The following is a 24,592-nucleotide window of genomic DNA, read 5'->3' as shown; positions in this document are numbered from 1 at the left end:
CAGTCATATTTCTGTGATTATGTATTTTGTGCCATTTCAGTTCTTTGTTGGTAATTACTATATTCTGCTCACTCTGTGTGCATCTCTCTCTTGCTCTTTGAGTGACTTAAAACTTTAATTCTTTTGAGACTATGATAGTGCGTGATTCACATCCATTCAGCATTACCAGAAAACTATAGAGATTAAAAGATGGGCCTGTGTTTCAGGGAGAAGTCTGAGATTGTTAAAAACCTGCTACAGTTTCCTTAATGCTGTCTCCTTCACCTCTTCCTCTTCAGTCCTAGGCCTAATTCAGTGTCTTGTCCTCAGCATTTCCTCTGGAATGGCTCTGTAGATTTCCTGCACGAGTTTATTTCATAGTCTAGACAACAATCATGTGTTTAGGGAGGATACCTTCTTTTGGATGAGTAAGGATTTCGTTTAAGAGTAGTTGTTGGTGTTTCAATCGTGTCCGACTCTTTGTGACCCCATTTAGGATTTTCTTGGCAAAGATACTGGAGTGATTTGCCGTTTCCTTCTCCTGCTCATTTTACAGATGAAGAAACTGAGACAAATAGGGTTCAGACTTGCCCAGGGTCACACAGCTAGTAAGTGTCTGAGGGCTTATTTGAACTCACAAAGATGGGTTTTCCTGACTTCAATCCTGGCTCTCTATCTGCTGTGGCACATAGGAGATTTTGTAGTATTTCAGAGCTTAATATAATCAACAGAGTGGCCTTTGCAAGTAGGAACATCTGAACAACTTTTCCCCACTATAGGGAATCCCTCTTCTAGTTAGATCCTTTGCTGAACATCCTTCATGACAGTGGCAAATCCCTTTAGGGAGCTTTTGTTTCCTTTTATACTTTGATAATAATCAGAGAGTCATGGAGCAAAAGTCTCTTTGTTGTTACAGCTTTTAAGGAATCTTGTATGATTTTAACATTCCTGTGGTGTCACCTTAATAGAAGTGGCATTTTGCCCTATAGCTGGCTAGCATTTCTGTAGTGCTTCAACATTTTCAAAGCCCTTTGTAAATATTTTCTCATTTGATGCTCACAGCTACCCTGAGAGGTACATGCTATTATTATCTCCATTTTGTAGATGAAGAAACTGAGGTAAATAGTGATTAAGTAACTTGACTAGGATCACATAGCTAGTAATTGTCAGAGATTGCATTTGACTTTGATATTCCTGACTCCACATCTATTTTACCACCTAGCTGCCTAATCAGATGCTTTTTTATAGTCAAGAAACAATAAGCACAGTTGGATATTGTATTCTCTTCATTTTTCTTCGGTTTTGTGGCTAAAAGTGATAAACAATGTCAAGGAAATATATGATTGGAAAAGGAAGTGGGCTGGTTATATAGTGACAGTGTCCCACTGAAACCTGTGACTTATATAAAGATGTAGCAGCACAATCTCCATATTGGATGACTTCTTTGTGAAGGGTCTGTGGAATATCTTGGGCAGGAATTGTACAGGACAGTTACGCGTGAATCATATGTGATTTGTGCTGATGAGAGGAGCCCACCCACATTAATGGATCCATTCCATTGAAGAACTACAAAGAAGTGTCATATTTGAGAAACAATAATTCTTTTAGCAATAATTTGAGTTAATTCCCTGATCATTTAAATACCTGTTTCCTCTTCATCTCCTTTTTCAAAGACCCTTGGCAGTGAGGAATGAAGATTAGAGAAACTATATTATTAGATGTTTTTTAATCGCTTTCTAAATATATCCTGGTTTTTGAAGACGTCCAGCCATAATGCTAGAGCCACGCAGAACAGGATTCTACTTAGAATTTAACACCAGTGTGAGAAAGAAGAAGCTTCTGTAGAGGAAACAGGCAGGTTTTTAGCTCAGCACAGGAACTGAGTTTGTAAAGGAATTGGACATCACTGTGAATGGATAGGGGCTGGAAAGGGGAGAGAGTGCCAAGGCCTCGTATTCATCATTGTTGTGTCCTTTTGAGGGTCACAGTGATAGCTTATTTTATATAAATATACTTTTTCTGTGACCTAAAATGAGTTTCCATTCTGGACATTCCTAAGCACCATGCAAACCAGGTAATTGGTCTCTCGATTTTTGATAAAACAATTCAAAAGTTCCTAATTCATGTGTTTCCTTTTGACATCTTAGAAGGACCATAAATACATGTCCACTTTTGTTTCTTGTTACTGTTAACTTTCTGAATTATATTCTACAGTTATATCTAGAAGTGAGTGGAGAGAGATGTCTATTAGATATATGTTTCCATTTCGTCCTTCTGTGTAACTTTTTTTTGCAAAAGAACCTTAACTATCTTTTGCCTCTTTCACTTTTTCAGTTCAACTTCTCACAGGCAAATTGACTATATCTCACACCTTATCTGTCCTTTTAAATTTGTGATGTGTTATATTTTTATCCTACTTCATCTCTTCAAGTTACACAGACCTAGTGGAAGTGTATCCTTCTTACTACCCTTTAAGAGTTTCATCCTTGACTCATTTTATATACAACTAACTAGGACATGTGGTTCTAGATTATCCTTTTTGTGTAGCTGTTTATATTTTGTGATGCATCTTTTGTGATAAGCATTGTTTGATAATTACTTTTTCTTTTAACAAATCATTACAGAGCCTGAATCTGTTGAAATATTCAGATAGTATATAGAAGAATGCCCCTCTACTTAAATAAAGAGTACATCTGTATAATGTCATGGAGCAACTTATCTTCAGCATTTTAGTTCTTTGTTGTTCAGTTGAATATAAATAAAAACCAAAAGATAACCCAGTTTTATCATTTTGCTTGATATTAACCCATTTCTGTGTGTACATTCAAAGGGAAAATTGTTTTTCTCTCTGATAATGAATGGTTCTTAAAGTAATGGGACTGTCTGAAATAAGTACTTGAGTATGAACTGGCATTATTTCAGTATAATCTAGTATAGAACTTTCATTCTCAGAATGCCTAACAGGAGATGCCGGGATTAGCATTGCCATGAAGAAATCTGTTCTGAACTTAGCTCGGCTGTACAGTTGAGAGCTGGAGATATTTCCATTGATGCCACGTGTTGTGATTTTTCTTTTCCTAGAATTCCCCAAAAACGTGTTGTCTAATTTCAGGGCATTTATATGCATTCTTGTGCCACAGCAGCAATTGCTCACTTATCTTTTTTACCATGGTGTCTATGTTGATGAGATACTGCTGGTCTTTGAATGAAGAAATTTCACCCATTCAAAATTTTACAAATAAGTGCAATTACTATTGGAATATCCCTAGGGAAAAATCAGCTTTAGTTAAACAGTACTCTAATTTCCTAATCAGTTCATATCTTTTTCATATGACCTAAGTGAAACAAGACTGTTAAAACTAAGAGATCTAGTTCCTGTCATTTAGATAGCCCGGTAAATTGTATATATTTCCTGAGGAAGAGAAGAACATGAAGGCTTTTTAAAAAGCAATTAATGAAAAAAATTTTGTTGCCTAGAAGCAAAGACATATCAGAAATACTATATTTTGAGAGAGTAGTAAATAAGAACAGCATGTCCAGAGTAGAAAAAAATCTTCATAATGGAAATGAATGGAGAGAGATGTCTGTTAGATATATGATAATACTTTATTTTGTATAGGACCCTATATCTAAAGAATTTCAAGAGCATTACCAGTTAACTCATGGTTCCTTACAAAATGCATGTGACACAAGTAGCAAGAATTTTCTTTACCTTAGGGAATGTGTTTGCAGAGAAATAGAGGCACAGATTGTTAAGTGGCTTGTCATATTAGTAGCTGGTAGTGAAGAGCAAGCGATGAAACCTAAGACCTTGAGCCTACCAGGCTCTTTAATTACTACATCATATGATTGTTTAGAATTTAAGTTCATGTCTTCTGTTTAAGCCAGAGCAAATGCTGGCTCTGATATCCTGCCATCTTCCTGGTTATTAATATAATTGTCATCTTGCATGTATATAATACTAAGAAGTTTGTTTTCTGATGTCAGGTTAGCCTTGAGAAAACCCTGTGAGATATAGGATCCATAATGGGCTCTAGCTCTGGAAGGAACCCCAGAGATCAGCAAGTCCAACCTTCTCATTTTACGGATGAGGAAATTAAGATCCAGAGGGTAAAGTAACTGGTACAAGATGGCGTCAGATGAGTGGTTTGAAACCAGCTTCTGTGATGCTCAGTCTTTACCCCCTTCTTCTGGGAACTTTTCCACTCTCTAATGTTCCTCTCTCCCGAGTGCTTGTCATCCACTGACTAACTGATAGAACAGATTTTTGTGTAGACTTTAGAACCTTAAGGAAAAATAGGTCTCTTATTTACTGTTGTCTTCTTTTCTTGAAACCTTTGAAAAAAATCTTTTGGTGTATAGAACTATGAATCAGAAACTCTCTGGTTTTAATGCCTATTTCCACTAGTGACTCATTGAGTTATTTCAGAGATGTGACTGTTTTTCTGTGCCATCTAAAATAGGAATAGCAATACATGCTTCATTTTACAAGATTGTGGGAGCTTAATACTTTTACAAGCCTTTGAAACCTATAGATAAAAGAGTAGATATAACATCAAAATATGTATGTTGCTTCCCAAACACTTCTTTTATAGTTTTGAACAGGACAGCAATTTTTATAAGCTGTTCTTTGGCCATATCATTATAGGTCAGGAGCATCATTTTTGTATACAGAAGACAAAACATTATTACTGTTGGTGATTTTTCTTTAACAAGTCTCAGAGTCTCTGGGTATTGTGCAGCAATGTAATGTACTAGGAAGAGCACTAGTTTTAGTGTAAGGGAACCTGAGGGGAAATCCTAAATCTTGGAACTAGTGTATTAGAGGCTCTTCTCATCTTTGAGGCTCCCCCTGGGTCCCCTAACTTAACTCTTGGGCTATTGGGGATTCACATATGTAGGTAATATGCCCAAGTTTATAGAGTAAGTTGGCCTTCTTGCTTACTGACCTTGTGTCTCATTTCTCATCTTTCATTATACCCTCCAAATCATTTGTCAGGTTTAGACCTTAAGGGGCAAAACAAATAATCCACTGATCCAGGAAATAGCAATGATAGCCAGGATTTTGTCTTTAATTATCTCTGTATTCCGTACTGTATATTTAAGCTGTGTTTTCATTTCCTAAATACTGTATTATTCAGATGAACTAGGGTTGATGACCTGGCACCTAATGACAGGCTTTCAGCCGTCCTCTGCCCTCCTGGGACTAGCCTTGTCCACCCCTGTATGTTTTTTCCATTATGACTGGATGAACCAGGAATATCCCACAGCTTGATAGGCACTAATGATAATTATGACTATGGTGAAAATAATGACACAGATATAGAGCACGTTAAAGTTTGCAGTATCCTTAACATACAAACATACAGACATAAACACATAAACATACAGATCTCATTTCATTATCAACAATCTTCTGAGGTAGATGTAGCAGACGTTATTATCCTTATTTTACAGATGATTACGCTGACCGAGGTCCACAGAGATTTGCCTATAGTTGCAAAGCAAGTAAATATTAGAACAAGGAATCAAAACTAGATTTTCCTGGCTTCCAGTACAGCTGTCTAGCCATCATTCCATGCTGTCTGCCTCTCTGATTTAATAATCTCTGGATGACTTCTAGACTGTGAGTTTATGTCACAGTATATCAACATTTTTCATTGTTATTTTTGGAGATTATATGCTATCTAAGAGCAAATGCTTGGCATCAGGGCATTATAATAGGTGGCTTTTTTTTTTTGGTGAGGCAGTTGGGGTTAAGTGACTTGCCCAGAGTCACACAGCTGGTGAGTATTATGTGTCTGAGGCCAGATCTGAACTGAGGTCCTTCTGACTCCAGGGCCAGTGCTCTATCCACTGCTTCACCTAGCTGCCCCAGTAGATGGCTTTTAAGTACTCTTCATATTCTAGCTCTCTTGTCCTGTAAATATTGCCATGATCACTCTTGTATTTTTTAGTTACAACTGTTTTACTATCATACATAATTAGTAGGGATGATACAGAGTGGCAGATAATTTGTAAATATTCAGAACCTCCCAAAAAGTACACATCTCTAAGTTTAATGCTTCTGGAATTCTCTCCTTCCTTCTGAGATGCTACAATATTTTGGGTCCTCTTTTTTACCTCTTGAGTTTGTTTTTTTCCCTTCATTGGGACAGTTTTTCCCTCCTGTTCCTACATTTCCTGCGGGCACAAACATTCAGTGGCTCTGTTCTTCAGCCTTGTATTACAGTTATTTGAGTCTTAAAAATCTGGTGAGGGCTCTTTGAGGGCTAGTCTGTATGTACAGACTGTTCTTACTTTTATGTAAGTAGACCTGATCCACAGACCTCAAGGTAAAATGATTTTTGTGTAATGCAAATTGGCCTTTACCCACCTACTTCACTTAGCCTATATAACAAAGACATATGCAAAATAATACCTTTACAAAAATCATAAAATGTACTAAAATGCAGACATATTAAATACTGTACTATGGTGATAAATAGAATTATGAAATGAAAGGTAAAGTTACTGATAAAGTACGCACAGTAAAGTTACCACAAGTGTGTAGTGTGTTGCCCCTTTCCCACCCACTGCACCTAGCCTAACTGGTAGTTGGCTGTGAATTTTTTTTTTTAAACTATTAAGGGATGCTTGGAAAGTGGCTCTTTTTTCTTTGTATATCTGACTGTAGCAAGCAATGTTATCCTCAACTAGTCTTTGAACTTTAAAAAGTCTTGAAGTATTCAAATCCGTCTTTTCAACACAAGAAAAGAAAATTAATTCAAATAATGAAATGCTTCTGCCAGCGGTTTCCTTGTGATCTTTTTTGGTTCAGCCTTGGGTTCTGAAGCTTCTTTTTCCTTCTTCTACCATCTTTGAGGCTGGAAGCTCAGTCAGATGCTCATTCCACGGTTCTTCATGAGATTCAGTCAACTGTTCCATTTCTAGCTCCAATTTTTGTACTAATTTTACAGTCTTATTACTCAACTTCTTTGAATGTTTCATCTTTGTCAAATAAAAATTAGAATAAACTGATTTCCAAATTTTCTTCATACTTGTTTCTGTTACATCTTCCCATGCCTTAGCAATATTTCAGATTGCATGGTAAATATTATAGGATTTCCAGATATCTCTCACCATCAAGTTCTTAATCTGCATCCGAAGCTGAAATTGCCTGGTCAGATATAGTGTGTAAATTCACAGTCACCCCCTGATCCGCAAGTTGTAGTAATGAGGTAGTGTTTGGGGGAAGGTAGACCACTGGAGAAGAAAATGACAAACTACTGCTGCAGTGTCTTTGCCAAGAAAACCCCATGGACGCGATGGTACATGAGTCATGGCCATGAAGAGTCAACCTCATGACTGAAATGAACAACAACAGAGCACTGGTACAGTTTCATTAAAGTTGTCTGGATGGAGAGGGTAACCTAGGGCATTATTCAAAATAAGTAAACTCCTGAAAGGATTGCCATTACCATTACAAAACTTTGGGAATGAAGCAGTGCATAAACTGATGTTCAAAAATGATGATTTTGCCTTATGGTTAGCAAAATATAATGCACAGGTAGTGTTGCCTTGCTGATTCCTTTCAATGCTCCAGGATTTTCTTAGTGATACACAAAAACAGGTTTTAATTTTCAAGTTCTAGAAGCATTCCCTTCAAGCAGAAGAGTAACTATTTTTCAAATCCTTATTCCCTGGCATAGTTTTTTTACTCCACCAAGATACAGCTTTGAGATGACATTCTTTGATAAAACAGGCTGGTTTTGCCTACATTAAAGATTTGCTCCAGCAAGTAGGGACCTTCGTCTGTTATTTTTTAGGAACTCAGAGAACTCCTGTGCTGCTTCAGTATCTGCCCTAGCAGCCTCTCTTGACACTTGCACATTATAAAAGATTGCACAGTTTTTAAACCATGCAAACCAACTGCTGCTTGCTGTAAAGATCTGTGTTCATTCAGGCTACTTTACATTCACGTCTTCCAAAGAGCTTTGAGCCATGGCTTCAAGTGTCATCAAGCCCAAAAGGGGTCTTCTTCTGAGCCGGGTCTTCTATCCACACAGTTAATGATTTCTCTAGAATAGCACCTTCTCTTTGCTTCAACAGATAAGTTGACTTCACGTAAGCACTGCCTGTTGCATGTACCTTTATTTGGGCAGCATCCTTTACTCTGGCCTGCATTGATAGTTGACTCCACAAGCCTAAGTTCATGTGCTATCCATGACAGTTTTCATCTTTGTATTTTCTGATTCTTTCATTTTCATTGCCAAATCTATTGGCTTATGCTCTAGAGATGGAGATCATCTAGATCTAGAGATCTAGAGACTTTTCTCCTCAAGAGCATGTTTGCCTCCAGTCGTGGTGAAAATATAAGGATCACTATTGAACGTGGGAGAGGCCCAGCATCACTCACTGGGAATTGATGTAGAGATACTTCCTTGCTTCTCGTTACCATTTATGTTGCCTGCATCACAGTGTGAATTTTCATAAAGCAAGAACTCTCTGTCTTGTTCATCTTTTTATCTCTCAATTCCATTCAGATTTTAATTTGAGACCTGCTGTGTACCAAGTCTATGCCCTGGGTTCTAGGGTTACAAAAAAGGGGCAGCAAGAGGGTGGCTTTAGCAATGAGCAGATTGCACTTGTCTTCACCAGTTTTCTTTGGAAGAGGTGAATGCTGCTCTTCCTTCTAAATTTTGCTTTGGAAGTCCCTTTGTCCCTGATATCCAGTGAAGAGGCTTTCCAGAGAAGTGGCATGACTGTCAAGTTCCAGAATTGACAGGCTGGCTCACTGTTGAATTGGCAGGTACTGTTGGGCAGCTGAGGGAGCCAACATGTTTCAGACCCTACAGAATGACTGTGGTCATTCAGTCCTAGCTTCTGCTCCACCAGGGAGCAAGCGGAAGGTGAAGAGAGAGGAGAGTCTTCAAAAAAGCTCCTCTCTCCAAGAAAGTGGAAAGAGAGAAACGGAGGAGGTTTGAAATCCTTATACATCTAAAGAACAGGTGGGAAAAGAGACACAATTAGAGTAGGGCAAGCAGGCCTTTCATCAGGACACTTGAACTTGTAGGGAGGTGACCCTGAGGTCAAGTGTGGTAATATAATAGTGAACTAAAATCCTAAGGGAGAAAAGTTGCTTTTCTCTGTATTGGAGTTTCAGTACATAGGAATAGATAAGAGAAACCAGAGTGAGCATCAAGGAAAAGTACATTGAGACCAGAAGGACAGATCTGATTTCTTTTTGTCATTACGGTACGATTCAGTTCTATCATCAATGCCTCATCATTCCCCAGCACTTACTTGGGAAATGTAAAGGCTGTATCAGGAGAGGGCAGATTCTGGCAGCTTGTGCTAGGAGCGTGGGCCAAATCTGCCTATGCAGCCACCTTCTCTCTTGAACTCCTGTGACACCAACCGGATATTTCTACCTGAATTCCCCCTGGGCGTTTCAAACTCAACATTTCAAAGCAATTCATTGTATCTGGTGGAATGTTCTCTGTCTTTACAGATTCTGGAATACCTAGTTCCATTCAGGGCTTCAGCTGGAGTGCCCCTTCCCAGCTCTCCCTCCCTCCCCACTTTAATATATTTTGTATTGACTTAGGTACGTTTTCCTAAGTTTTCCCTCAGTGGGGAAATATATTAAAGTAGAATATAAGCAACTTGAAGTCAGAGACTTTTATTTTTGTCTTTCATTCTCCAGTTGCTGATAGATTGTTTGCCTACTGATGGAGAACTAGCCCAGCTAAGTTTGGAGGGGCTCTGGACCAGGGTATTCTGAGTGATCTATTTATTTACTTTTTTAGCTACAGCGGCTCTTCAGGAACATCTGTGGAGTTACAAAGGGCAAACTACTTGTATCATTGGAGGGAGTGGTGTGATTGGGATGGCTAGGAGGGGAACTCACTGTATTTCCTGGAAGTGGAATAAAGGACGACCAGTGTCTGCTCTTAGCTCCTGTGACTTCTTGGCTCTTTTTGCCTTTTTTTTCCTCTTATATTTATTTTGTTGGAATAACCAAAATCTTTTAGATATTCCAGAAGGTGAATGCTTGAAAGCAATGTAACTAATTCACTTTATGGATTTGATTTCTGTTCTGGTGAAAGAGAAAGTGGAACTTTTTGTGATAGTGTTCTTCAGTCATTTTTCAGTTATGTTTGACTCTTTGTGGCCCCATTTAGGGTTTTCTTGGCAAAAATCCTAGAGTGGTTTGCCATTTCCTTCTCCAGCTCATTTTATAGGTAAGGAAGCTGAGGCCAACAGGGTTCAGTGACTTGCCCAGCTGGTAAGTGTCTGACACCAGATTTGAACACAGGAAGTCTTCCTGACTCCAGGCTAGGCACTTTATCCACTGTGCCACCTAACTGCCCTTATGTGATATTACTCTGGTGTAAGCAAAGTTGCCGTTGTTCTGAGCTCTCTGCAGTACATTATTTTTCTTTTTTAGATACTGATGTAGTTACTTAAATTCAACAGCAATCACAGGAAAGGCAGGCTTTTCATTTACATAGCTCATGTAGAATAATTTATCCTGTGTAATAAGCTTGTAGTTATCTGGAAAGCTTGGACAGTAACTGGAGTGTATTGGATGAGAGGATTCTCCTTCTGTAAAACACAATCCCTGTAATATAAAAAGTATAATAATAAACTAGTCATTACATATAAATTAATGTTACATTATAAAATATATTATAAAAAGTATAACAGCATGCTAAAAAGAGGTGGGCCCATCATGTAACGTGAGCCCTGAGAGGTGGATGGCCCCATAAGAGCCCTGATACCTGTGGAGTCTTGCGAGACCTTCAGTTGTTAGGGTAGAGATTTAAGGGGAGAATAAGAATAAGAAATGATCCACACGAGCATGTCCGCATCGATGAAGGTGTGGACTCATTAGGTTGTTGCTGTTTATGGTATTGTCAATAATGATATTATCATTCAGGGGAAAAAATTCCTTTAGGTGCCAACACTTTGTTTTAACAGATTTTGGTAGAAATCTTTCCATGTGAAATCTATTTTTTAGCTTTTGCAAGTGGTGTACCAATTGGAGAAATTTTCTTGGTGTCTCAAAATCATCATGAATAATATTAATGATCTAAATATTTAAAGCATTTATATAAAATATCTCATTTGCTCTTCACAGAGACCCTGTGAGGTGGGGTGCTGTTATTATGCTCATTTTACAAATAAAGATGCTGAAGCTGAGAGGGGTTAAGTGATTTGAAGATAGCTAGGATGTTTCTGAGGCAAAATGTGAACTCACGTTTTCCTGACTCCAAATTCAGCACCTTACCTACTCCACTGTACCACTGGTAATGGGATGAGTAGACCTCAGCATTGTTTGGTTGTTCCTCTTCAGTACTATAGAAATGTGAGCATTTGCCATTATTTAGCAGATATTAACATGTAGAAACATTTATCCCTCCACTAAATGTCTTCAGTCTTATGGGTTATTTTCGTTGGTTCATCTTTAATGTTGTCATTGAAAGATCCTGTTGATTTGGTTAGAGTTGTTTGCTCTGGTGCCACATCTTCTCAGGCTCCTGCCCACTTGTTATTTTTTCTTCCCTTTGTTCTCCATGGGTCTGCTTCATGGACACTTTGTATTTTCACCTGCTCTCTGTCTCCTTTCCTTATTTTTTTTTTGGTAGTCCCTTTTCTTTTCCTCTCATTTCTTGTCTTTTCTTCCCTTGCTTCTTAGCTGTAGTTCAGAGAGGCCTTGGATTTTGCAGTCATTACTAGCCAGTGAGATCACACTTGTGGGTTAGTAAATTGACCAATAACATTGTGTCTTGTCATTTTGGGTACATTTCTCATTGCTGCTTCAGGTTATGGCTATTTCTGAGGGTTGGTTTATCACAATCTGATAATTGGATAAACTAAGATGCTATGGAGTTAGTCATTGGACAATTGTCATATTAGGCTGTGGAATGAATGAATGAAAAAGCATTTATTCAGCATTTACAGTGTGCCAAGCTAATTGCTAAGGATACAAATTCAAAAGCAAAACTAGTCTCTGCCCTCTAGGAGCTTACTTACATTCTAATAAAGGAAGATAATACTGTGTGTAAGGGAGTGGTGGCAAGGGATGGGTATTTTGGTTTGAAAAGTTCTGGGATAGTCTGGTGATGGCAAACCACTTCAGTATCTTTGCCAAGAAAACTCCAAATAGGGTCACAAAGAGTTGGGCACAACTGAAATGACTGAACAACAAAAATGGTGATGGGGGGAGTAGATTAGCACACTTTTCCTATTAGCCATGGTAGTGTTGATTTGATTATGGTTCTAGAACTGGAAAACAAGAATGAGATGTGTAGCAGTGCAGGCTAATGTAGTCAGGCTTCTGTAAGGTAATGCAGGGAAGGGGGTGTAACGTGAGGCATGACTGTATCTTAGATATGAGGGGCCAAACTCACCAGTTTGGGGGTGGTGCAGGACAGTAAGGGCCTGGGCTGGAGTTTTTGAGTAGAAAATGTTCAGTCCTTCAGGACATGTTCTCTGATTCTGAGACTAAGTGCCTGGAGTATGTCTGACACTTGGAAAGAGGATACTTGGTGGATACTTGGTTTTTCCAGTTATTAGCTGTGTGAGCCTGAGCAAGTTTGTTCAACTCTGAGCGCGCGCGCGCGCGCACACACACACACACACACACACACACACACACACACACGTATGTATGTATTAAAGAGGCCATTCTTTGGCTCATTTTTTATTAAGCCTCAATCACTGAATTGGCGCTGTCTCAGTCAAATTGAGACCTGTTAAAAAGACTTAGCTCAAAAACGCCAAGGTCCTGCCACTGCATCCAGGACCATCTATAGTTGTCCTGATCCATATTTGGCCACTGGATCCAGATGGCTCTGGAGGAGAGAGTGAGGCTGGTGCCTTTGCACAGCCCTCCCTCACTTAAATCTAATTCACTTGCATGTCATGGCATCACCTCCCTGATATCGTGGTCCTCTTCTAGAGTGAAGAACAAACAGCAGCAGCAGCAGTTGTTCTGCCAAGAAAAACGCATTTTAGAAGAAACACACACTGATCATCGAAGGCTTAGTTTTCCGTAATGATTTTTCCTTTTGTGCATGGCAGTGCATTTTATTACACTAGAATTCTGTTTGAGGATACATCCACATTCAACCAGCCAGTTGCTCCATTTGTAGGCATGACTTTGTGCTGTTTCTTCTAACTAGATAGGACATAAACTGGGAAAATATGTTTATGTTGTGAGAGGTCTTGAAGTGCAGTTTCAAGATACATACAAAGTTTTTTGTATCCTTGATAAACCAGCTTATGTAAATTAATATTTCCCTATTTAGTATATAGAATTTTAATATTCTTTGTTCTTAAAATACTAGGGAATAAGCATAAATATATGGATTGCAAGCATGCCCTTTTTTTCTTGTTTTATTTATGGCTCATATGTAAAGATACATATATATATTTGGATTGGCAGAAGGAGCTAGATTTTGGTTACTGGGACTGGATTAAATTTAGTTCAGAAACATAGCTAGGTAATACTTTGCAATTAAGTATCTTACTTTTCATGTTAAAGATTAAGCTTGCTAATGATAAAAATAAATGTATGCACTAGTTGAAACTTTTATATGATGTTGTTCAGCTGTTTCAGTTGTGTCCAACTCTTTGTGACACCATTTGAGGTTTTCTTGGCAAAGATAATGGAGTGGTTTGCTATTTCTTTTTCCAGCTTATTTTACAGATGAGGAAATTGAGGCAAATAGGGGTAAGTGACTTGCCCAGGGTCACATCCCTTGTCCTGTGAGAGAAAACAATTTATTCTTACAAAGTATGCCTTTTCATGAAATTATTTGATTTGTAATCTGAATTATGCCTTCAGTTTTAAGAAGTGTGTTCTGATTCACGTTTAAGCTCCACCTTCTGAAAACTGATGCTTCATGGATCTATGATAAAGCCATGAAATGTGTGCTAGCATTTTCATTTGAATACTACTTTTTAACATTTAAAACCTGCAGTTTTTATAGTCAGGTTGTCAGCTCTGAGCAAACATTTTTAAAAATTGAAATTGAGTCAAGTTTTCTTCAGTGTTTATAGAATGGTGGTAGAATAATTTGATTGACTTGAATAAATATATTTGTTGTGCAAATGGTTGCTTGACTTGGTAGTGCTAAAAATTTCTTACTGTGGATTTTGTTCAGTCTCCGTTTGGAATCTATTATTGAAGAAGAACACATCAGTGACTAATATGACAGAAAAGGAAAATGATAAATATTGGAGGGGATATGGAAAAACTGGGACACTAATGCATTGTTGGTGGAATTGTGAACTGATCCAGCCATTCTGGAGAACAATTTGGAATTATGCCTCAAAGGCTGTCAAACTGTGCATACCCTTTGATCCAGCAATACCACTACTAGGTCTGTATCCCAGAGAGATCAAAGAACAGGAAAAGAACCTATTTATACACAGAAATTGGGGGCAGCTAGGTGGTGCAGTGGATAGAGCACTGGCCCTGGATTTGGAGGACCTGGGTTCAAATCTGCTCTCAGACCAGACACTTGACACTAGCTGTGTGACTGAGAAAGTCATTTAACCCCAACTGCCTCACAAAAGAAAACAAAAAAAAAATTAAGTATGCACAGGTATTTATAGCAGTCCTTTTTGTGGTGGCTAAGAATTGGAAATTGAGGGAATGCTGCTCAGTTGGGGAAATGGCTGAACAAGTTGTGGTGTATGATTGTAAACAAATGACAAGCACGATGATTTCAGAAAAACCTGGAAAGACTTACATGAACTGATGCAAAGTGAAATGAGCAGCACTAGGAGAACATTGTACACAGTAACAGCAATACTATGTGAAGATCAACTGTGAATGACTTAGCTTTTCTCATGACAAAAAAGGCTATCTGCCTCTGGAGAAAGAACTAGTAGTATTTGACTACAGATAAGAGCATACTGTTTTTCACTTTTTTTTTGTTTTATTCAAATTTTCTTCCACAAAATGACTAATATGGAAATGTTTACATGATTATACATGTATAACCTATATGATCAGATTGCTTACCATCTCAGGGAGGGAGGAGGGGTGAGAAGGAGGGATAAAATTTGGAACTCAAAACTTAAAAAAAAAAAAGCCCAAATGTTAAAAATTGTTTTTACATGTAACTGGGGAAAACATTATTTTTTAAAAAGAACAAATCAAAGGATGTATATTTCCTGCTTCTTATCAATATTACAAAATAGGAAAAATGTGGTATTCTTGTTCTTTTATGTGAATCGGTCAACAATTATTAAGCACTTACTATGTGCCAGGCACTGTGCTAAGGTAGTTTTGCTTGTCTTATATGTCAACTCAGAGATATAAGCATCATGCAGATCCTTTTGGTTTTATATTATAAGTTTGCCACATATTACAGTGTGTAACTTTACCTAGATTTTCCTCTGTTTGGAGTTTATTTATTTGTTAATCGTATCCGTTAGCTTGTCACTGGCAGCTGTGGCGACCTCTGCTCATTTGCAGATGCTTAAAGAGTAAAGCTTAGGGGAAGCTTATGAGAGAAGTGTACTTCTGCTGCCCATGTGTGTCAGTATTTAAATTCAGATGGACTTGTATGCTGACATCTCTGCCCAACAGTTAGAACACATTTATCAATATCCAAATGGAATGGTATCCTGAACAGGTGTAGAATTAAGAGTTTTCCTTGGAGACAGACACAGACACACATACACACAATACACTGTACCTAAAGACCTTTGAGAAGAAGAAAACAACTAGCAAGTTCAGTAATCAGAGAGCTATTTGTATTTCTCTTGTGGAAAAATAATTATGAGTTTAATACCTTGCTCCTTTATTGCAGATATCACTATTATCACATGACTGACCCCACATTTCTGCTATGCAATAAATTTAAGCATTTTTGGAAATGAAAGTATGTTATTAACCCTAGGCACTAATGGCTTTAATGAGGACAGAACGTTACTGAAATATAGTAATTGATTAGCCTTGGCAGAAGTGTAAATAGGACCCAAATAAACGAATTTTCTAAATATTAACCTGCATTTTACCCTTAATGAAAAAAGATAAGGTTATAAGGTAAGAAAGAAAACATGTTATGGTTTGTTTTTATATCTTTAAAATGACTGGAATTGCTTATAAGGTATATTAAGAACAATGGATCTTATACAACCCACTGCACAATGAATACAATTGGTTATTTTATTTATTCTTCTTACTGAAAGTACAAAGCTAGAACATAATTTCTCCCCTTCTTGGTTTCTGTAGAGCAGGTTGTTGCCTTGGATGCCCAAAATATTGTAGCCGTTTCATGTGGAGAAGCTCATACACTCGCACTCAACGATAAGGGCCAGGTGTATGCTTGGGGACTTGATACCGATGGGCAGCTGGGTCTGCCAGGGACAGAAGAATATATCAGAGTGCCCAGGTAACAAAGGGGACCATGAGGAGGTCTTTTTTTTTCCTCTTGATAGTTATTAGAAAATTGAAAACGATCGTTTGTGAAAATCATTTTCAAGATCTTATTAAACATTCTACCAGTGTCCTGTGCTTTGCAGAGGAAAAGTGAGTTATCTTAAAAACATTTTTCCCCTTTTGCGAATTTGGAATAAGGCCGCTAGATGGACTCTCTCATTTCGTGTATGGTGAGGAGTAGTTCTGAAATGTCATGTCAGTTTACTATATTGGCCCCTCCCCCAAGTAGCTCTTTACCTACCTTGGATTAAATTTTTAAAAATTTAAGAAATCAGAATGCTTGCTTATAGAAGTTATTTTACTAAAGTTTGTGGAATAGACCTGCTTAAAAATCTTAATTCCCTCTTATAGGAATGCCTCTCTACTGTCATAATTTTACGTAGATTTTAGAACTATGATTTTTATGTAAGAGATAGCCGTTAGCTAAACTTTAAAAATCCATGTAAATTTGTAAACCTTTGTAGTTCCCTTTTGATGGCTAAAAGTAGTAGGGTGCAAAAAGTCTTGCTCTTGTTAAAATTGTTTTGCTTCTTATCCTGGTGATGGTTTCAGGAACAAAAGAAATAAGCTATATATGGCATTGCCAAACTAATTTTAGGCGTATTTCAAATAAACAAATATACTTTTTTCTGTCTCGATGCCCGTCATTGATTGCTATTGTATAGATTCAAAAATAGGGTTAAATTTAGATTTATTAACTGTATTAGGAAAATGAAAGCTTATAGGATCCAAGCTCTAGAGTTGGGAGGGATTTCAGAAACCATGGAATCTAATCCTCTGATTTTACAGATGAGGAGACTGGCCCAGAGAGATTAAATTACTTGGTCAAAATGGATGTGAGGCAGGATTTGTATTCAGGTTCTCTGACTGCAGAATTAGAGCTCTTTCTGTTGTTTCTTACGCTTCATAATAAATTTATGTCAGGGTAAAATCTTTTATTTTTTAAAGTTATTTAAACTAAATGAATCAGCTTGTCCCTTCAGAATCACATTATGTTCCTATATATGTCCAGAGGTTTTGTTTTTTTAAGGTACAAGTACAGGTTTAAGTAATTCTTAATGTTTAACATATTATAATATAGTTAATGATTTTTATTACTAATTTGACATTTTCTGTTAGTCCCAATGAACAAAGTATGATGAGGTTCATGGGGTCCGTCATCTGTACTTTCTATCCATATCAAACTTAGGTAGCCAAAAGCTGTAGAACATTAACAAAGACTTTTTATTTTCCTCTTGGTTTCTTCTGGAGCAACAGTAACATTAATGCACATAATTCTCAGAGCGCTATTGATGTTCCTGAACGTAGCTGTTTGGAAAAGTTTTGTCTCACAGCTGTGAAAATTGAAGCTGTTAAGTTGTGTTTCTTTCAGTTCCATTCAGAACAAGTCAAAGAAATTCAGGCTAAATTGGATACTGACAAATTAGGTAATATAAAGAATTCATAGAAAAAAACCAAATAATAATAGCTAGCATTTGTGTAGCGCTTTTAAGTTTTGCAAAGCATTTCACAAATTTTATCTCATTTTATCCTCAAAACCCCTAAAAGATATGTGCTATTATTAGGCAGCTGATGGTGCAGTGGAGAGAGTACTGGGCCTAGAGTTAGGAGGGTCTGAGTTAAAATTTAGCCTCAGACACTTACTAGCTGTATGACTCTGGCCAAGTCACTTAACCTCTGTCTGTCTCAGTTTCCTCAGCTATAAGATGAGGCTAGTAATAGCATTGTTGTAAGGATCAAATGAGAAAATATTTGTTAAGAAGCACTTAGCATAGTGCCTGGCACGTAGTAGATGCTGTGTGATTACTTATTCCCTTCTCCTTCTCTTCCTGTTACTCACATTTTACAGATGGGGAAGCTGAGGCTAAGAGAGGTCAACCTGTTTAGGCTCACACAGCGGGAATAAGTGTCTGACGCTGGTTTTGAACTCGGGTCCTCCTGACTCCAAGCCTAGCACTCTATGCACTACACCACCTAGCTGCCTAATTCTGCTTAAATTAGCCCATTATTCTTACTGAAGATACCTTGATTTTAAAAACTAAAGAACAAAAACGATGCAGCCTCTGGTTTTGAAGGTGTTTTATCCAGCTGGTGAGTGGTAGCATTGAGCCTAGAACCCAGGTCTCCTACCTCAAAGTCCAGTGCTCTTTTCATCCATCCAGTCCCTCCTTTCCTTTACTTCACTTGAGCCTTTTGTCTAATTTCTTTGGGCTTCTTAAGACTGGAAAACACTTTGATGTTAGATCTCCTAATGTCAGTCTTTTCTAGGTCAGTATTTTCAAAGCAATTTTTGGCAGCATTTTTAGTGGCTGTTGTTTATTGCATTTTCTTTCCCCTTCAAATCCTTCTGAATTGTGCCTTTGACTGTGTCTTCCTTACTCATTCTACATTATTGCTAAATTCTTTTTATTTGGGGGATTTGGGTCACAGGTTTATAGGATCACAGTGCTGGAAGGAAGTGAGGTATCACCTCTTTCCCTCCCCTCCTGCCCCCTGCCCATGTTTTACAGATGAGGAGACAGCCCCAGAGAGATAAGGTGACTTGCCCAATCAAACCCACAGTTAAGCTGTGGCCTAGCTCTCTACGAAAGGGGTAAGTGCACCCTCAGCCCTCACGGGTTTTGTCAGGGAGGCAGCGTGGTACAATGACTAGAGTGCTTGGTTAGAGCCCCTGGTCTCCTCCTTCACTGTCTGTCTCACCAAAGACAAGCCACTGAACCTGTCTCAGTGTCAGTTTTCTTATCTGTAAAATGAGGCAGTTGGGCTGGATGATGACAGCTCTAAATCAGGCACCAAAAATAATCCTCTTCCTTCAGATTCTCATTTCTACAATGAATTGCATAAATTAAGAGTTGACAATAAGGAAGAAAAAAAATCAAGACAGAAGGGAACATTGCATTTTGAAAATTGCATGAGACTGGATGGTACACTTATGACCTCTCCCCCTCTTTTTCATATACTTATCTGATGGGTGAAATCTTACTCAGGTATATAGCTCTAAACTTGTCTCATTTATCTTTGCAAAACATATATGACATCAAGTTATTATTTCTAGTGTTTCATTTTAGTCTTTATTAATAAATTTTTATTTATTTTGATGTTTTGCCATTTTTCCTGACTTAAATTCATCTTAAGTTCACTCAGATTTTTGCTGGGTATTTTTTATGAAAGGTTATCCTAGCAGTGTTAAGTGGCAGTACTGAAGTCATGTAAAAGGTACTTTAGACTCTGCTAAAGACAATTTAAACTGTATTCCTGGTAAGCCACCAGTGGCTCACATTCATCATTACTTACTCTTTCCATTTAGTGTTAAACTAAACCACAGGAATAATAATATTGCCTTATGTTATTTCATTTCCATTTTATAGAATGCATTCATTTCTCTCATTTAATCCCAAGAGCAGCTCCATAAGGTAGGCAGAAGAAGTATTATCCCTGTTTTACAGTGACAAACCTGAATGGTAGAAAGCTTGCCTTAAGTCACCTAGCTAAGGAAGTTTCAGAGCTGGGGATAGAACTGTATCTTCTTACTTTGAGTTCACTGTTATTTCTGCTACACAAACGAGGGACGGTGGAAGCAGACAGGTAGGATTTTTAAGTCTCTCTTGAGTGAAAATTAATACTCAGAAGCCTTTCTAACGAGGCAAGAGAAATGAAGGAATTCCTGGTGAGCAATGTTGCATTTAAGTGAGCATAAGAAATTGACAACAGGCTGCATCTAGAGTCTTCATTAAATTAAGGAATATAATGAAAGAGAGAGCTTGACTTCCTTCCTGGATTCGTTCAGACCACAGATTTTGCTGAATTAGGGTTTCTTTTGGAAGGCCTGATAAATGACTTAGTTCAGTGATACTTAGTATTGAAAATGTTTCCATATGCAGGTGAAACATCAGTGGGAGACCATTTGCTAAATTCTTCTAGTAAGTCTCTAATTTCAGCTGAAGGTATTTATGGAAATCAGGAATTTTGAAGAAAACAGTGAATTTGGATAGGATACAAATGGCTTGTGTTCTTAAAAAATGTTAGTTTAATCTTGTCCTTATTCTTAATTGTTCAAAGTAAATTAAAATCTGAATTTTCACACTAACATTTTAAGAAAAACATTGGAAGAAGTTGGACTTTATAAACTTCCTGGTTTTTTGGCTGACCTAGAGCTTCATGACAAGATGAGTTGGACAATGAATGGCATTTCTTAGGATTGTGGCTGTGATAAATGGCATTTCTGAGGAGTATGGAAGTGACTCTTTAACTGGTTGTATGGTATTCACTTTCCCTGATCTTAAGCAGTTATTCGCCATGTCAACCTATAATTGAAATAATAATACCTACACCCACATCAAGAAATATATTTTTCCTTATTAAAAACAAAAAAATGAACAATACTATTTCATAGTTTCAAAATAGCTTCTGTTAACTATTTGGCAAAACAAAACTTCTTCTTAAAGTTGACTTAAGCTATACAAATGTTTTATACCATTAGGCAAGAGATTGCTTAGTTTTTATTATGTCTAATTACAGGCATTTCAGACTGTCAGTGATTACTGGCAAAATCGTCAATGTGAATTCTGAGTTGATTTGTTGGAATTTTATTTAATCTTTAGCATTCTCCTTATTACTATACATGATGCAGCAATATATGATTTCTGTTTTAAATGGAAATTACGTATTTTAGTTTGAAAAAGATTGACATGTAAAATTAATAAGCTTTTCTCTTAAGGAGCAAACATTTTATTTGAATTTAATTAAAAAAAATTTGACCTAAAGAATTTTTAAAGTTATTGTTATCTAAAGAAATTCATTCCTTGGAGTGAAGCATTTTCATAATTTCCTAAATATACATTTGAAAGGTTTTAGATAAATAAAAATTATTTAAATGACAGGTCCTGTCATATAAATTGAGATCCAATAACCTTTTAAGATTTTTTTTAGCACGCAGCTAACAAAGGAGAAGGAAGAATAAATTGCTTGAGTAAAAAGCAAAAATGAGATAAGTACCGTGAGAAGCCAGCTTAGCTTTCTTCCACACAAATGATTAGCAGGAAATAATATAATTTATAGGTGTTATTTTTGTTTTTGTTTTTTTGTTCAGTTAAAAGTTACTTAAGAGTTTTAACAGAAAACTATTAGCAACTAAAAATGTATCCCTATTTCCCACAAGAGAGTATTTGACCTAATGAAGATTGGATTGTGACAAAAATTTAGTTTCCTGTTCACAAAAAAAAGAACACCTGAAACTGTAGTTGGTAGATCCATTTTATGTTTCCACTGTACCTGTTTGAGTTTTGTCTTTGTTCTCACGAAAGTAACAAAATATACTACTGCCTTGTTTTTTAAGACCCACGTATAAGAGTAAACAGTGCATTCCAGCAGGAGAAACTTTCTTTTAACGGTTCATAGGAAGGTATTTCCACCTATTGACTGTGTATCAAGCGCACGCTAGAGAAAGCAGCAGGCAAAGTGTCTTAAGATGAGGAGGGCTCGCTCCTTGCTCACTGGATGCTATTGCAGACCAACTTCAGGACAGTTTCTTTGACCGAATTTTTTAATACAAGGTTAATACTAAAGCCTCCAAATATGTGTCTTTGAGGTTTGTTTGGATCCGATCCAGTTTATTGTGGCAGTGGTAATGTTGTCAGGCATTTGTATTATAAATTAACAGTCCACTTGATTCCCTCAAATTAATTCATTCCCTTTAGCCTAGTGTACAACATGCTTAAGTAAATGGTATTTTAAGTCTGTGCAAAATGTTAATACATTTCCACTGGGTCTCTGCCACAGCTAGAATCAGCTTTTTTAGGCGCTTGGGGCAGTGTAAAATGATGTCATATTTGACATTTTTTAGTTAAACAGCCATTCATGTACATCACAAGCATATTTCTTGCCACTGGTCCTTTGTCATTTTGTTTGTTGCAAAGATATGACATTTTCTGAAGTAAGAAAAATTTCCATGGGAAGATCCATTTGTTAAGTTGTAAAAATCATGGGCTGCTGGTATCAGGAGTAATGCTACTTTCACATTTTGTAATTACAAGATAAATCCATGAAATTAAAAATGAATATTTATAATACAGAAATGTAGAATTAGAGTAAGTATCCCTTTTCCTACTAAAAATTTGATTGCTGAAGATCTTGCATCCTGAAAATCATGGGCATCAGCTCTGTAGTCAGAGCTTGCTCTGTACTCTCATTTGGCAGAATCAAATCAAGTGCGGTATCAGGTAAAAGGAAATAAGAACATTCCTTCTGTATTTTGTAATTTTTCTTCTTAGAAATCTATTCATAAAAAGGAAAAATAGGGTAGGACCACTGTTAAACATGAAAGGGATCTCTATGTAAGAGAACTTTAGGTGTGACTTTTATTCAGTTATGTTATTTTTTTCACAAAAGGTTTAAAAAGACTTTGTCATATAGTATGCTTGATTTGGGGATAGAAACAAAAAGGTAGCAAAGAGGGATTCTATTTTTTGTTTTATGAGTTAGTACCACTAGAAAAACCATTCCACACTAAGGAGCCTAATAGAGGGAAAATTAGGTTTGAAGTAAGTAAGAAACCACAAGACCAGTGAAAATAAAGCATTAATGTTCTGGGAATGCCAGTGTCTTCAAAATCCTAACCAGTGCAAGTTCAGCTGTAAAGAAGACTAGGACCATTAGTAAAATAACATGCATTAATTATGGGAGCACACTGGAGAGTACTTTGGGGATGAGTATAAGTATGCTTTGTTTAAGTACGTGCTGGCTTTTCAAGGTATTTTCTCATATCTCTTAAACTTTTTCTAAAATAGTTAATATTTTCATCATTTTGTCTGTTGAACTTTTGGGAATTGTGCTCTGATCATAATATGACAAAATGCTGTGACATGCCATTTGAACAGATGGTCATATATTTCTGTGTTTGATTGAGGTCTCTTTTTTCTCCCTCCTAGAAATATTAAAAGTTTGACAGATATTCAGATAGTACAGATTGCTTGTGGTTACTATCATTCTCTTGCACTCTCAAAAGGTAAGCATTTTTTTGTTTGTTTTTTTAATATCATTATTCTTATTTGGTAGTTATAGGGAATAAATGTACTGAGCCATCACTTGATAGATCTTATGGGTAGTTTACTTGTGAGAAAAATTCAATCTTAAGGCTGAGGTGTTTCCCACAGATACCATATTACAACTTTGTCATCGGTACCTTGCCTGCTTTTTGTTCTTCTCTTAGTCATTGCTTTTTCAGGGACAATGTTTTTGGAAAAGCCAGAGCATATTGTGCCATGTGGGCCTCATTTTTACTACAAATATCCATAAATGAGGGCAGATGTTACGTGACCTTATGTTCTTCTGCAGGGACTTTTTGCATTATTTAATGGGTTGTCCAGTGACATGCTTTTCCTGACTGAGCTGGAAAGATTGGAGAGAGGATTCTAATGTTCTTCCTTCATGAAATATCCATCCAGTGAAACTGACAGAATCATAATGAACTTTATATATGCCACTTTGATCACATTCCTCATCTTTTAAAAAAAATTTTTTTTACATTCTATTAATTTATTTTCTGTTTTCAACATTCACTTCCACAAGATTTTCAGTTCCAAATTTTCTCTACTTATCATCCCTCCCCCCACTTGAAGATGGCATGCATTCTGAATATCCCTTCCTCTAACCTGTCCTCCCTTCTATCTCACCCCCCCACCTCTTTCTCTTATCCCATTCCTCTTCTGTTTTCCTGTAGGGCAGAATAGATTTTGCCTGAATATCTTTTTTCCCAGTTGCCAGTGGAAACAATTTTTTAACATTTGTTTTTAAAACTTCGTGTTCCAAATTTTATCCCTCCCTCTCCACCCACCCTCATTGAGGAGGCAAGTGCAATACAGGTTATACATCACATTTCTCATCTTGCCAATTATAACTCTATTAGCTGTTCAGGCATCATATGTAAAATTTGTCAAACTTCCATGTATAAAGACAACATAGAGTCCATATCTATATAATAAGGTGGTGAACACTCCAGCATAAGACCCATCTGTTTAATCTGTGGATTATTTCTGTGATGTTCCAAAACAGCTTAAGTCCAAAAGCTTTGCTGGCATTTTTTCAGACTGTTAAATAGTTGTTTCTTCAAGGAATGCATCACCAAAAATGATTCTACCCAGGTAACCGAAATTATCTACCACTTCTATT

At 37.1% G+C, this 24,592-nt stretch overlaps 1 protein-coding gene across 3 annotated transcripts in view; it reads left to right on the top strand.

Moving 5' to 3' along the window:
* Positions 1-24,592, top strand: part of HERC4 (HECT and RLD domain containing E3 ubiquitin protein ligase 4) — an 87,398-nt gene that overhangs the window by 7,341 nt on the left and 55,465 nt on the right. For all 3 annotated transcript variants that reach the window (XM_020998167.2, XM_020998165.2, XM_020998166.2), the window contains exons 4-5: positions 16,220-16,379; positions 23,353-23,429. In XM_020998167.2, the coding sequence (XP_020853826.1) occupies positions 16,220-16,379; positions 23,353-23,429 (237 nt within the window). The remainder of the gene's footprint in view (positions 1-16,219; positions 16,380-23,352; positions 23,430-24,592) is intronic.

Source organism: Phascolarctos cinereus, unplaced genomic scaffold, assembly GCF_003287225.1.
Source record: "Phascolarctos cinereus isolate Bilbo 61053 unplaced genomic scaffold, phaCin_HiC Scaffold_3;HRSCAF=262, whole genome shotgun sequence".
Lineage (NCBI taxonomy): Eukaryota > Metazoa > Chordata > Mammalia > Diprotodontia > Phascolarctidae > Phascolarctos > Phascolarctos cinereus.
The sequence above is the reverse complement of the archived record's forward strand: the minus strand, read 5'-3'. Positions and strand labels throughout refer to the sequence as shown.